This window comes from Scyliorhinus canicula, chromosome 1 (assembly GCF_902713615.1).
Source record: "Scyliorhinus canicula chromosome 1, sScyCan1.1, whole genome shotgun sequence".
NCBI lineage: Eukaryota > Metazoa > Chordata > Chondrichthyes > Carcharhiniformes > Scyliorhinidae > Scyliorhinus > Scyliorhinus canicula.
In genome coordinates this window covers 155,237,332-155,253,242 of record NC_052146.1, presented here as the reverse complement: position 1 = coordinate 155,253,242, position 15,911 = coordinate 155,237,332, and the positions used below count along the sequence as shown (strand labels likewise).

Sequence of the window (15,911 nt, the reverse complement as noted above, 5' to 3'; positions counted from 1 at the left end):
TTCTGACAAACCTGTAGTTACGTAACCATGGTCTCATCCCAGACATGAGTTTCTGTGCAGTATTGTCCCCTCCAAGGACATGCTCTGCAGCTGCATGCTTATCTCTCCATGGGAAGAAGCAGTCTGTCTGTCTCACTATCATTTCCCAGGCTCTGTTCAAAATGTTTAGAAAATAACACATTGTGCTATTGAGCTGAAAACATGTTGACACTATTTTATTGATGATTAACCACATTTAATCTAATGGCTTTTGACAAGCTAGCTACACAATTGTCTAGTTAACATATTGAATCAGTCTTTTGATTAATAATAGAGTCGATGTTTAGAGATGGCCGTTCCAAATTAGAGGGGTTAATTTAAAATGATTGCCAAGATCCTTGGAACCCCTTAGTTTGGTTCCACTCTGTCTCTTGTCACGATGTGCTTGGAATACCAGATTGTTTTTACTAGTCAAACAGAGTTTTTAGATATATAATTTGCATCAGGTGTATCAATTTGAATTTCTCCTTGTTAAAAAATGTGCAGGCATAATTAAACCATTTTCTCTAAATCCCCCTTTCCTCCCAGTAATAGATTTAGGTTAATGTTACATGATATGTTTTTCCACCATGCCACCAACTTATGCCCTTAAGTGGGCATTTTTAAAAAATTCATTCATTGGATGTGGGCATCGTTGACTAGATCAGTATTTGTTGCCCATCCTAATTGCCCTTAAGAAGATGGTGGCGCGCTGCCGCCTTGAACCAGTCAGTAGAGTACTGTATACTGTTTTCTGTAGCCAAGCCGGGTGCTTCAAAGGTTGTGTTGCCTTTCCGGTGCAGGCTTCAGGACATATCCTTGTGGCTGGACTGGGAGTGAAGGGTCCAGTTTTTGTGGTCCATATGCAGACCAGCAAAATGAGGAGAGGAAAGAGATCCTGTTTGGAGAGTAATTAATGGGAGTAGGGGTAAGCAGGGACTTGAACATGTGGCTAAAGAATGCTGTAGGGAAAAAGTGCTTCCATTTCATGGAAAAAAGACTGGTATCAACTGCTTGGCCCAAGACCTTAAGAAACTACAGTCGCGAACACAGCCCAGTCCATCACGCAAAACTGCCTCCCATCCACTGACTCTGTCTTTATCTCCCGCTGCCTCGGGAAGGTAGGCAGCACAGTCAAAGACGTGTCCCATCCAGGATATTCTCTCTTCCATCAGGCAGAAGATACAAAAGTCTGAGAACACGCGCTAACAGATTCAAAAACAGCTTCTTCCCTGCTACTACCAGACTACTGAATGACTCTCTTATGGACTGGACTGATCTCTCCACACATCTTCTCTACTGTGTAGCCATACACTCTGTATGCTTCACCCAATGTCTATATCCGTGTATTGACACTGTGTATTGTATGCTCTATCTTTTTCATGTATGGTACGATCGTCCTGGACTGTAAGCAGAACAATACGTTTCACTGTACCGTTGGGATACATTTCACCTGAACCAGTCTGGGACTAGGATCCGAATGGAAAGCATAATTTGGGCAATCACAAGAACTTTGGACTAAGTTGGACGGAGGGCTCAGGTGAAAAGGATAGTATAGATCAGGGGTGGGCAAACTTTTCCGTGCAAGGACCACATTCAGAAATTCACAATTTTAAAGGGCCGCATAGTATATTAAGTAAAATAATTACTTCACCCGGTTATGATTCTGGGTGCCTCATATAGAACATAGAACAGTACAGCACAGAACAGGCCCTTCGGCCCTCGACGTTGTGCCGAGCAATGATCACCCTACTCAAGTCAACGTATCCACCCTATACCAGTAAGTAACCCAACAGCCCCCCCATTAACCTTAAAAAAAAATTTTTAAAAAAAATTTTTTTTTTTTAAATGACTTGGTGGGCCGCATAAAGACCTTTGGCGGGCCGCATGCGGCCCGCGGGCCATAGTTTGCCCACCCCTGGTATAGATAGTGAATGTGGGGATGTCTCAAAATGGAAGCATTAATAAAATCAAGAGGGATGAAATCAATAGAGCCACCCACCTCTCCTGTGAAGCTGCTAACCATCCCCAACTCGGGTGCCTCTGGTTTGGTCTTCAACATTAGGAACCCACCTGCTGTTCTAATTGGACACAGATATAAGATTTCGTCCAGAGTGTGCACAGTAAACTGGGCAAATCTATTAATGGGTAAAACAGCAGATTAGGAGGAAGTTTTCAAAAACAAATTTAATATGATACAGAACCAGTTTGCATCTCTAAGGGACTGAAGCTCTATTTTGCAAAAAAAAAACAAATGAGTAATTAAAGAGATAAGAGACAACATAACTAGAAGAAAAAGCATTTTGAAAAAGCAATACAAAAAATTGCCCAGATTCTGTCGAATGGGAAATATGAAGACCCAAGAAGCCGAGCGGTATGGTAAATGTGGTTTAACCAAGGTCACAAAAAGTCTGTCTATGGCAGCGAACTGTTTGAAAAGTACAGTCCCATTGGGACAACCAATATGATGGCCCCTGTCCGGGTCAGCCCGTATACTGGGTTCTTATGGGCCCCAGCTGGGCGGGCCTCTGCCCACTATGAAGAAGCTCATATTCTACATGTCCCACGATGAGATCGATCAGGGTATCCCCGTGGGCCTCGTGGGGGTTATTACACTCCTTCCGCTCTCCCCCACTGGCCAACTGTTCCCTCTGACACAAACTGAGGAGGCCTTCTGCACCACTGCACATAGCTGAGCTTCCGCCAGAAGCGGGTCTGGGTCGGGTGGCATATAATGATTAGTAGACTACCTTTTCCAAGGTGATCTCCAGAGGGCTATTGCCGGGGGTTTGGTCCTGGACACACCATCGTCTATTGGTACAGATGCTTCGGTGTCCATTTTAAAAATTAATTTACGGAAGTGGCGTCTCTGTTTAGGCCAGCATTTATTGCCTATCCCTAGTTGTCCTTCAGAAGATGGTGGTGAGTTGCCTCCTTGAACTACTGCAGCCCTTGAGATGTAGGTACACCCTCTGTGCTGTTTGGGAGGGAATTACAGGATGTTACCCCAGCGACAGTGAAAGAGTGGCGATATATTTCCAAGCCAGGGTGGTGTGTGACTTGGAAGGGAACCTCCAGGTGGTAGGGATCCCCGATATCTGCTGTTCTTGCCCTTCTAGATAGTAGTGGTTGTTGGTTTGGAAGGTGCTGACTGAGGAACCTTGGCAAGTTACTGCAATGCATCTTCTAGATTGTAGACACGGCTACCACTGCTCATCGGTGGTGGAGGGTATGAATGTTTGTAAAAGGGGTAGTAATCAAGTGGGCTGCTTTGTCCTGGATGGTTTCGAGCTTCTTAAGTGTTGCTGGAGCAGAACTCATCCATGCAAGTGGAGAATATTCCATACTGAAGTCCGGGACACCCTCTGAGGCGGGCTTTCGTTGCTTAAGATGGTCAATGTGCCCAGCTCCACCCACGCAATGACATCACTGAAGCCATGTGATAAGACAAAAACATTTCTTAAAGGGAGACTCACAATACACCATCCCGGAGACCGAACAACAGTGTTAAACCATTGCATGATTACTGACTATGTCAAGACAGTTGGACACCAGCTCTACCAATTCACAAAATGGTTTTGAATCCAAAGCAGCCGGGTACGTGAGGCTTTTTATAATGCCAAAGGTTGTGCCCAGCGGCAGTCAGGTCCTCTTCAGCAATCTCATCCGTTCTGCGTATTGAACCCAATGTTCCAGGCCTGCGTCGAAGCCTCCAGTTTCCCGAAAAGCAGCATATTGAACAGTCAGTTCCACACGTTGTTGAACGGCAATTTTCCTGAGCAGCTGGAACTCCAGAATTGGAGTTAAAATTTATTTTACCTCATTGCCAGTATTAAGTCCCAGGAAGCAGAGTGGTAAGGTGAACGATGGGTTAATCAAGGTCACAAAACATCTGCCCCGAGCAGCGAACTATTTACACAGTGCCGTCCCGTCAGGACAACCAACATTCCAGTCCTTGCCCGGGCCAACGGTTTTACTGGGTTCTTGTGAGCCCCAGCTGGGCAGGTCTCTGATCTCCCCGTGAGGCTCGTGGAATATGAACTTTCCCTCTAGTGGGCAATCAGGGTATCCTCGTGGGGGTCATTACAGGAATGATACATAAGAACATCAGTGGCAAAACAGAAAATATGAGGTTAAAAAAAGGAGAATGAAAAGAAATTTGCAAGTGATGTCTCAATACACAATTTTTGCAATTATATTCAGAAAATTTTACGCAAACACTATTTGTGTTTAACAAATCCATTCATTTATTTGCCCATTCTTTTCCAAGTGGATGATTTTCTCTCAAACATTCCTCCACCACAGATGTTAGACTGAGTGGTTTGTAGTTGTATCATTTATCCCATTCCAGTTTTCCTTTGTAGACCTCCAGTCTTCTGGCATCATCCCCATAGCTAAGGAGGACTGGCAGATGCCAGCGCCTCTGTAATTTTCAGCCTTCCTTCTCAACGATCTGGGTTGCATCCCTGTTTCTATACAATCTGCTCTAACATGACCGCATTAGAACCGTTTATTCCCGGGGTGGTGCTGTGGTTAGCACTGCTGCCTATGGCGCTGAGGACCCAGGTTCGATCTTGGCCCCGTGTCACTGGTCTCTGTGGAGTTTGCACATTCTCCCTGTGTCTGCCTGAGTTTCACCCCCACAACCCAAAGATGTGAAGGTTAGGTGGATTGGCCGAGCGAAATCGCCTCTTAATTGGAAAAAAAGAATTGGGTACTCTAAATTTATTTTGAAAATGTTTATTCCCTTTGGAAAGATTAACCATCACACAGTTCTGTTTTTATGGTATTGATTGACACATTATTAACTACATTGGGTTGTCGTCTGCGCCACGTTCTTCCTTCAGGGGTGAGGTGGAATCTTGAGCAGATTGAACTGATCAAATTCTGAAATAACACGAGTGCAAAGGTCTGCAGTTGCCTGGTTGACAGCCATTTCCCTTAAAGAAATGCATGGATGAAGTTTGAACTCTGCAGGTCAATGTCATCTGGTGCAGCTGAGTCCAACCGTACTGGGATGAGTATGAATTAATACAAGCCCACCATCTGTCTTTATTATCTGGTTCTGGCATGAACTTGTTTTTTCATCCTTGGTGTTTACTCTCTCCTGAGGGAGTGGACGAATAGTGTTGTTTTCATTCAACATATTTCTGAGATGACTGATTATAAAGCAAGAACACATTGTTTCATGGTGACCATCTCCTAAGATTGAAGGCTATTGTAGGTATTCTGAATGATGAGCTGGACAATTCTTGTGCTTTTCTAATTATGCCTAACCATGGGCTATAATTTAGGCTACGGAATTTTTCAAAATTCAGTTTGTGTTTGTTATATAATGATTGACATCTCTCTTTTGAGAGAGAGAGAGAGAGAGAGATTGATGTATGTGAATATAAAGTGATGAGTAAGTAAAGGCGGGATTCTCTCAGCCCGGGCTGGGCCGGAGAATCCCCACGACCGGGCCACGCTGCCTCGGCGCCGGCACGTGGGTGCACATCTGTGTAAACGTTGGACAAGAACAGGGTGAAGCTTTCTCTTGATGCCTTTCACAGTCCATCATTTCCTGTTGGCTACTTAATATCAGGTCCAGTCGCACATTCCTTCCTTGAGTTTCTCAACTAATTGTTCCACATTAGCATCATACAAGCAGACTTTTTTCTATTTTTGTTGCACTCTATAGATTTTCATTTCTATCTCTGGTGAATTGGATGCGCGGTCGCGAGCCGCTGTACATGGCCGGCCAGCCGTTTCTTGGGCCGGGCGGCCGCAATAAAAACTGAGACTTGCTGGCGCCGTCCACACCTGCTCGCAGCCGGCGGGAACTCTACGCACAAGGGTCGGGTGACGGCCTGTAGTGGGGAGGGGGCTCCGACCCCGGGAGGGGCCTCCGATGGGCCCTGGCCCGCGATTGGGGCCCACCGATTGGCGGGCAGGCCTCCCTCTCCCCCGGCCTCTTTTCTTCCGTGCCAGCCCCTGAACTCCTGCGCCATGTTGCGTTGGGGCCGACGCGTTGAGGGAGGCCACCGCGCATTGGCGCCGGCGCCATTGCACATGCGTGGATCCCGCAGCACCCACTTTGTGCCGGTATCAGCAGCTGGAGCGGCGTGAACCGCTTCAGCGCCGTGCTGGCCCCCTGTAGGGGCCAGAATTAGTCCTCCCAGCGGCCTGTTCATGCCCTCGTAAAACGCGACGGCGTTAACGACGGCGTGGACACTCTGCTGCAGGGTGGGAGAATCCCGCCCAAGGTGTAGCTCTGAAATGATTGTGGATCAGAAGGATACGTGAGGGGAGGGTTTAGCATTGTAACAATGTTTTTGGTACAGGAAGGCTTAAAAGTTAAGTTTTTAAGCTTGCAGGTCTTTATGATTTAATTATAAACATGCAGCAAATATACCATTGGTGGAGGAAAGAGGCAATTGTGTTTACTTATCGTAGCGCAATTAATTTGACTCATCTCTCATGCTTGCTTCTATCCAGGGGCCAACAGTAGTTTGTAAGTGTGTGCTTGTTCAGGTACTGCTGGCCATTAACTTTTTTAACTGTTCACTGCAGGCCCCACCTTGGTGTGGTGACCAGAGCTGAACGCAGCACTCCCAATGTGGTCTAATGAGTAAATTTTAAAAGCCCAAACATAACTTTAGCATACTTGCCTATGTTGAAGTTAACACAACCTTTCCTGTAATTCATGGCATTAAAATAATAGATTTTTGATCTCTGTACCAATTTGTCTCCATTTATTGTATACTTATTACCCAGGTTTTTTTTGGAGCCATGTGCATCACTTTGTGTTTCTTAATATTTGGTTTAATTTGACATTTCTTTCCCAATTTGCATAACTAACCTATATCCCACTACTAAGCTATTAATCTCTTTTAATTTCAGCAAGTTTGACGAGGTTTGCTTTCTACATCCTGTTTTTTAATGTATTGCTAATTGCTATGCAACTCTAAAGCAGAAATTGACAGCTGGAATCAAATGTTGCTCTTGCTGAACCTAGCTTGAACCAGTCCATTGGTGTTACCTGATTTTTAAAGTATTTTTTAGAAGTAGTGCATCCTGTAAAATGTAACGTATAAGTTACTCCTGAGCTTTTGTTTTTCTACCTTGCTCTCATTTTTCATAGAAATAGCTTTGCATCTGTTGTAGGCGGTTCACTCCCGGTTCTTTACTAATAGTGCTTTCCTACTGCTGTTTAGCCCTACTTGTGCACCATCTATTCACTCAACAATACTTTGTACGTATTTTTCTGCCGGTGTTGCTGCCACTGCTGCTGCTGCTGCCATCACCGCCATTGCTGCCATTGCTGCTCCCAGTAAGTACTGAGCTGCTTTAGAATTCGTTTATTTCAAACTTGATCTTTAACTTGAGTTGCTTGGTTTAATTTAATACTTTAAAAAATAAATGGCAGTGGTTGAATGTGAAATGGACTCCTAATGAAACAGCACAACATTTTTTGCAGCTTTTTCTTTTCCTTTGAACGTTCCCTTCCCTGAAGGGTTTTTTAATGAACCAGATCAATTTTTATGACAATCCAACATCATTCTTGGTCATTGATTTGTTTTTCCTGATGCCAGTCATAAATTTCCAGGCTAATTAAATTTAGTTTCAAAGCTCCCCCTGGGGCTTTTACTGTTGTCTTGTAGATTTCAGCAACCGGCCAGGCTGGGGAAGGGATCCAGAGATTTTGGTTCCCATTCCCGATGGCTATCCATCGACCTGTGTGGGTGCACATCTGTGCAAACGTTGGACAAGAACAGGGTGAAGCTTTCTCTTGATGCCTTTCACAGTCCATCATTTCCTGTTGGCTACTTAGTATCAGGTCCAGTCGCACATTCCTTACTTGAGTTTCTCAACTAATTGTTCCACATTAGCATCATACAAGCAGACTTTTTTCTATTTTTGTTGCACGCTATAGATTTTCCAATCTATCTCTGGTGAATTGAAGTAATCTCTGACACCTGTTTTCTACATGCTTTCCTTATTTTACTACATCCATAACAACCACAATTGGTATTCTCTTTTTTTATGCTTTGGATAATACCAGATGCTTGCAGTTGGGTTTACTCCCCTCATGTCTCTTGTCCTTATCCACAGAATTATCCCCTTATCCAGAGATAATATTCTAGACAAGTATTTCTCCATTAACGCGGGCTCAAAAATCGTCCCCATAGTGGTGTGCGGAGACACAGGCAGAAAATCTGCAAAGAATTGGGAAATGTGATTCTCACCAGAGAGATCACATTTCCCGTTTTCAATGTCCCTCGTTGTGCTGTCACGAGGTTCGCGCCCACTAAGGGCAAAACCCAATTTTAATGTTTATGAATATATTTTAGTGATTAACCAGCCCCCAGTTGCATGATTTTCCCTCACTAAATATTCATACCTCGCTGACGTGACGTCGGCGAGGTTTACAACAGGTTTTGAAAATGGTGATTCAGTGGAGGGAGTGCAAGTATGGCTCACGGAAGGGAGGAACAGGTTGGCATTGTTGGGTTAGTACAGTGTTGACTTGGCAGTGCCAACCTTTGCCAGGGGGCAGCCCTCTGTGGAGTTGCACTGGGGGTTCCAATCTCTGTGGGCCCCGCCCTGCCAGCGTGATGGCATGAACCACGCCCACTCTTTTCTTTACTCACGAGGCTCGAGAACTGAAGTGGACCTGGTCTGTGGAGCTCGAAAAAATATGCTAAGATTCCACCCATTGTATTATGTTTCTGAAATTGGGTTTGTCAGCTTCTCCACTTGTTTCTTTCCTGATTCCTGAAGGCAGTGACTTATGCCAGGGTATATCGTTCCATTGCACTTCAATGCCTGCCAAGCGATTGTTCTTCAGGTGTACATATGAATTGTAGTTATCAACAAGTTAGTTAGTTGTTGGGAAGTGTCACTCCAGAATGTGATCTTGTCCACAGCCGACATACAAACCTTTGCATTTGAGCAATCATTGATGTTGACTGGCGGCGTAAATCGTTGTTGACTTCTCGCCCTGGCCTGACTTGGAGTGACACGAGACCAATGAAAGCAACCCTTCTCCCTCATCGCAGTCACACCTGCTGACATTGGTTAATTCAACACGGACCAGGAAATTGAACCTGCCATCTTCCTGCTGTTCATGATGTTGGTGCTCCCTTTTATGTGACCGAGCATTTTTTGTTTGATTCCAGGCGATTCTGATCTGCTAGCAATCCAACATGGCCGTGAGAAGAAGGACAGTCGCATGCATGAAGATGACTATGTTGAGCCTACTCCAGAAAAGTAAGACCTGGTGGTACTGTATATTGTAAAATTAGTTTACATTCATTATGTTCAGGGTTTTAATGATGTGAAATAAATAATTGAATGATCTTGCCCATGTAAATTTCAGATTTTGCTCTTTTTAAACACTTAAGTTTGGAAATTAGCACTTGTGTCAGCTTATTGATGCAAAACATGTTTTAATTGTGGCTAAGTTGGTTGGCACCTTCAATTAACAATGAACAAAGTAATTAATTTGAAGCATTTATGTTAAGTATTGTAGACCGATGCTATATGTTGTAAAGTGTAGGCTGTAGTATCTAGCACGGAGCACCTTTTTAATAGCACATCTCCGCTCTTCATAGGTATTCCACTGACCCAGAATTATGCTCTGAGGCCTTCGCCAGTTGCTCTGCACGTCCTGCTATGAGGTGTGTGTGAGAACAAGCAAGAGTCATTGTGGATTTGAGTATAGTTAGTAAAGATATTTGAACTGCTTTCACTTTGAGGTTTCACTTTGAGGCTGTTTTGCAATACTGGTCTGTCGTGTTTAAATGACATATTGCTAAATTGCTGGGCCTTTTTCATTCAGTTTTGTTTTCTTCCTGTTGTTTCTTTTGCATGAAATTTGAGCAAAGCATGGTGACAGCAGTGGGGTGTCATCCAGCAACGTGTTGAATCTCGCGATGATTGAAAAATAACGTGCAAAACAAGTGATATTGCACTTTTCCCAAAGCTACATCCACTGTGTTAATTTTAGTACTGCAGGACAGTCCTCTGCTGTAAACTAATCCATAGCGCAGCGCTGCTAGAAGTATCCTGGACAAAGTGGGGCTTTCCATGATGGAATTAGCTGAGCTCCACATTAGGTGATGCACTTACTAACTCAGCCTTTGGAGAGGTAGCAAAATACTTTTTAAGGGAATATCAAAGAAGCAGACTTTGTGGAAATTCGTAACAGTGGAAAGCAACAACAGGTTAAAAGTGCCGTTTAGAGTCATTTTACTGGAAGATTGTATCACGGTGCTTGTTTAATGTAGCTTTTCCTGTATGTTCTATATGTAAGGGTGATTGAGATATTCAGCATGTATTATTCAAATGGCAGGCTTGCCATAAGATGTATACCGACAACCCCTGCAAAAGATGGCCTGTTACTAAATGTCAGATATTATTTTATTCCAAACATGCATAAAAAACAGTAACACATACAACATCAGACTTCACAACCTCTCAGTCCACCGTTTGTGCAATTATTTACCCTTTTTACCCCCTACCCCCCCTTCCCCATCCCCTGTGACAAACTGACCTTCAAACATTGTCACAGACGGTATTGTCATCTTTGGCATGGTAACACAGTGGGTAGCACTGTTGCTTGGGTCACTGTCTGTGTGGCGTCTCCACGTTCTTCCCATGTCTGCGTGGGTTTCCTCTGGGTGCTCCAGTTTTCTCCCACTAGTCCCGAAAGATGTGCTATTAGGTCATTTGGACATTCTGAATTCTTCCTCCGTGTACCCGAACAGGCGCCGGAATGTGGCGACTCGGGGCTTTTCACAGTAATTGCATTGCAGTTAATGTAAGCCTACTTGTGATGATAAAGATTTTAGAAAAAATAACCCACCATGACTCGAAGCCCTCCACCGACCCCCTCAACTCAAATTTAATAGTTCCCAACCATAGGAAGTCGTGCAGGTCCCCCAGCTAGGCCGACACTCCCGGCAGCGGATCCGACCTCCACTTCAGCAAGCTCCTTCGGTGGACAATTAGAGAGGTGAAGGCCAGGATACTGGCTGCCTTCCCCTCCAGCAGCTCCAGCATTTCCGAAAGCCCAAAAATCGCCACCATTACGTCCAGCCTGATCGCCACCCCTATAATATTAGATAACATCCCAAACACAGCTTCCCAGTATCCCTCCAGCTTCTCACAACCCCAAAACATGTGTACATGATTCGCCAGCCCTCGCCCGCACTTCTCGCACTCATCGGCCACCCTTTGAAAGAACTAACCTCATATGTGCCCTATGCAACACCTTGAACTGAATCAAGCTCATCCTTGTGCAAGAGGAGGTTGAATTCACCCTACGCATCGCCTTGCACCATGGTCCCCAGCCTATTTTCTCTCTTCCCCCCCCCCCCCCCCCCCCCCTCCCCAACGCCTCCTTCCATTTGCTCTTGATCCTCACTACGAGCACCCTCTCACCCAGACTCCTCCAGGAGCAGGTTTCTCCACTGGGGTACATTCTGGTACCCTGGGAAATGCCCTCCACTCCTTGCATAGTCCCTCACCTGCCTGTACCTAAATTTACTCCCCCCTCAGCAACTCAAACCTCTCCTGCAACTCATCCTGCCTCTCACCAGTCCCGCCTCCCTCCACTTCCCGTACTTCCCATCCATCTCTCCGGGCTTAAACCTGTGGTTCCCGCACAGTGGTGTCAACACCGACGCACCCTACAAAGTGTCCCGCAGCTGATTCCACATCCTAACCGTTGATTATACCACTGGGCTCCCCGTAAACTTCCCCGGGGCTATTGGCAATGGAGCTGTCACCAAAGCCCTCAGACTGGATCCCCTGCAGGACTCCTCCTCCATCTTGGCCCACTCCTCCCTATCCCCACCATTGCAACACCTTCTCCACATCTACTGCAGCAGATCTGGAGCGGCAGCCTCCCTTTTTGCCTGTGCCTCTGTAACGGGGCCTTCTTTACCCTCGACACCTTCGGGAGAAAAATTGGGAGGATCTGGAAAACTAATAAGAACCTTGGCAGCACATTCATTTTTACAATGGATTGCATCCCAGCTCTTAAAATCTCCCCTAGGGCAGCATGGTAGCACAGTGGATAGCACTGTTGCTTCACAGCTCCAGGGTCCCAGGTTCGATTCCCAGCTTGGGTCACTGTCTGTGCGGAGTCTACACGTTCTCTGCATGGGTTTCATCCGGGTGCTCCGGTTTCCTCCCGCAAGTCCCGAAAGATGTGCTGTTAGGTGATTTGAGCATTCTGAATTCTCCCACTCTGTACCCGAACAGGTGCCGGAATGTGGCGACTAGGGGCTTTTGACAGTAACTTCATTACAGTGTTATTGTAAGTCTACTTGTGACAATAAAGATTATTATTATTATCTCCTCAACCAACTTTGTCAAATTCCACCTGTGCATCATAGCCCATTCCCTCACCATCTGAATCCCAAGTACCTGAGCCTTTCCCTAGCTACATTAAATGGCAACATCACCATGTTTGCCCCCAATCTCGCCGCATTCACCGGAAGCACCTTGCTCTTCCTGACATTCAACGTATACAACTGAATCTCTCCAATATTTCCATGATCCTACCCATACTCTCCGACAGGTCCAACATGGACAACAGGACGCCTGCGTCGAATGACACCCAGTGCTCCCTACTTCCCCTCACAATCCCCTACTACTCTATAGATCCCCTAAGGGCTATCGCCAAGGGCTCAATTGCCAGCACGAATAGCACGGCGACAGCGGACACCCCTGTCTCATACCCTATGCAGCCCAAAACTCAGTGATCTCATCCCACTTGTACATACCCTTGCACTGGAGCTGCACATATCAGATGCCCTCACGCCAAACCCAAACTTCGGGCTAAACGCAAACCGACCCAAGATCTCAAATAAATACCTCCACTCCACCCTATCAGAAGCCTTCTATGCATCCATAGCGACAATGACCTCCGGCACCTGCCCCACTGACGGAGTCATAACTACATTTAACAGCCTTCTGATGTTACTGGAGAGTTGCCTGCCCTTTACAAAACCCGTTTGATCCTCAGCGACCACCCATGGCACACATCCTTCTATCCTCCCCGCCACCAACTTCACCAACACTTTCACATCTGTGTTCAGCAGCGAAATGGGTCTATACGACCCACACTCCAACGAATCCTCCCTCTTCTTTGGGATTTGCATAATCGATGCCTGTGTCAGTGTCTCTGGCAGTTCCCCCTTCTCCAAAGCCTCACTAAACATCCCCAACAAATGCAGTGCCAGCTCTGTCGCGAACACCGTATAAATTTTCACCAGAAAGCCATCCGGCCCTGGAGCCTTCCCCGACTTCATTCCCCTCATCCTGCCAATCACCTCCCTCAGCCCCAACAGCTCCTCCAATGCTTGCCTCCTCTCCTCCTACGACCTTGGAAACTCCAATCCGTCCAGGAACCGTCCCATATCCCCTTCCTCTCTACCTGGCTCTGCCCTCTACAGCTTCTCAGAGTACCCCTTGGACACCTTATTATCCTCCCCGGCTCTGACACTACCGACCACTTCTCTGTTCGCATCTTTAAAGTTTCCCAGGACGCAGCCTGTTTCCGCACCTGGTGGGCCAGCATGCGGCCTGCCTGCTCCCCAGATTCATATTGCACCTCCCTCGCCCCCTGTAGCTGCCCCACTGTCCTTCCTATCGAACTGTCCCTGCAACCTTTTTCTGTCCACCAACACTCTTTAGTGGGGCCCCCGTATATCTTCTGTCCACCTTGACTATATCCTTCAACAACCGTCCATGCCCCACCCTCCTCCTCTGTATGCCTTGAACAAAATAATCTCACCTCGGACCACCACCTTCAACGCCTCCCAGAACGTGGCCGCCGACACCTCCTGATTCTGATTAATCTCCATGTAACCCCCAATACCGACCTCACCTTTTCGCAATACCGCTTATCCACCAACAAACCCAAACTGGCCTCCATCCCGGCCTCTGCACTTGCCCCATGCTGAGTCTCACCTCCAGCCAATGCAATGCCAGCCGGGAACAAGACGACGACACAGATCCTGAAGGGTCACCTGGGGATGAGCAGGATCAGGTGGTCGTGCCAAGGCGGCGGAGGCGTGGCATGCGTGACCAAGTGTACAGGGACCAAATCTCGTCGAGGACATGATGGAGGCGGCATGCAGGAGGAAACTCCGGATGAGCCGTGAGATGGTCGCACATATATGCCACCTGCTGGCTCACCTGGAGCCACGTGGAACTGGGGGAGGACCTGCCCTCCCAGTGAGGGTGAAGGTAACTGTTGGCCTGAATTTTTTTGCGCTGAGCAGGGACCTGTGCGGGATCAGTCAGGCCTCGGTGCACTGGTGCATCCGGGCAGTAACCGATGGCTTCTATGCAATCGCGGGACAGTTCATCAAGTTCCCAGAGGACCACGCTCACCAGGCTGCCAGGGTATCGCAATTCGTCGAGGTGGCTGGCATACCGATGGTACAGGGCGTCGTGGATGGTGTTCATGTCAACCTCCATGCACCACCGCGGGACAGGGACATCTTCATGAACAGGAAGGGGGCATAATGGATAAACGTACAGGTGGTGTGCGACCAGGGTATGAGGATTATGCACGTGTGCGCCCAGTATCTGGGAAGCGGCATGATGCCTTTATATTGGCACAGTCCTTCATCCCCGCAATTTACTAGGGTCACCCACCTCAGATTAGGGGATGGTTGCTGGGCGACATGGGTTATCCGTTGCAGCCGTGGCTGATGACGACCATAGGGAGGCCACAGACCAACGCGGAGCGCCGGTACAATGAGGCCCATGCAGCAACTAGGGGTGTTGTTGAGAGGTGCTTCGGCCTCCTCAAAATGAGGTTCAGATGCTTGGACTGATCAGGGGGCACCCTGCAATACGACCCGACAGGGTCGAAGAGGAGGGTGGGAGGGCGGCGGAGCACAGACGACATTGGGGCGCGGGATATGGCCGAGAGGCCGCACGACAGAACCGATCGGGACAGCAGGCATGCGCTGATCGCTGCACGGTTCGTTCACTAGGGGGAAGGCATCGTTGTTCAGGGCACTGGCACCGTTGACCATGCGTGCTGGCACCACCCAACACCCCCCTCACCCACGTCCTACACCAACGCACAACCCTGCCAGACACGGCACCACCATCACGCCGCACTACACCTGCGGCACCTCGTCATTGTCGGGAGACTGCTACCTCCATAAGCGGGTGTGAACACTGATGACAACCCACTCTGCGATGAGCTGTGAGCTACAGTTCGCTCTTGACCATCTGGCTCATGGCCATATCAGAACACCACAACCTCAGTGTCCCCTCTATGCATCAGGGACACTCCATCACATAACCATGTGGGGCAGCGGGCGTTGTCGCAAGGAGGAAAAGGCGTGTTTGGTGTTGGGGCGGGGTGCACTCCCGGCCACATCCTTGCGATGATCCTCGGCCAGCACCGTCAGTGGGCACCCTCGCTTACCCCCCAACCCCCCCCCCCCACCCAAAACCCACCCCCCACCCCCCAGGCACCGGAAAAGGACAGACGCATAGAGATTTGGAGTAGCAACTTTTATAGTGACATTGCAACACACGTGCCCTAGCCCCTAGGTCTAATCTGTTCACTGCACCCATGCCAACTTACTACGTGCCCAACTTTTTGGCCTTACGTGCCCTACCACTACGTCTAGGTGTTCCCCCCCAGCTGGTATATCAGGAGTGCAGCGAACTGCTGAGAAACCTGGCCTTCGACCTGGCTGCCCGTTGGCGCGCGCTCCTTGGGGCGGCCCGGCCTGGATGGGCCAGCCTGCTCAGTGGGCGTGCTGGATGGAGTGGTGCCACTCTCTGCCCGCTGCCCACCAGATGCACCAGGGACAGGAGCAGGGGGGAGTGTGAGTGTTCCGGTTCCTCACTTGCTGTGGCTACAGGGA

The 15,911-nt window shown here is 47.8% G+C and overlaps 1 protein-coding gene across 10 annotated transcripts in view; it reads left to right on the top strand.

Annotated features, from left to right (window-relative positions):
* Positions 1-15,911, top strand: part of inpp5b (inositol polyphosphate-5-phosphatase B) — a 246,141-nt gene that overhangs the window by 137,887 nt on the left and 92,343 nt on the right. For 4 of the 10 annotated variants that reach the window (XM_038801314.1, XM_038801334.1, XM_038801353.1 and 1 more), the window contains 2 exons: positions 9,180-9,270; positions 9,615-9,680. In XM_038801314.1, the coding sequence (XP_038657242.1) occupies positions 9,180-9,270; positions 9,615-9,680 (157 nt within the window). Of the gene's footprint in view, positions 1-7,214; positions 7,331-9,179; positions 9,271-9,614; positions 9,681-15,911 lie in introns of all 10 variants that reach the window. The other 6 variants (XM_038801380.1, XM_038801372.1, XM_038801344.1 and 3 more) reach the window with 3 other exon arrangements.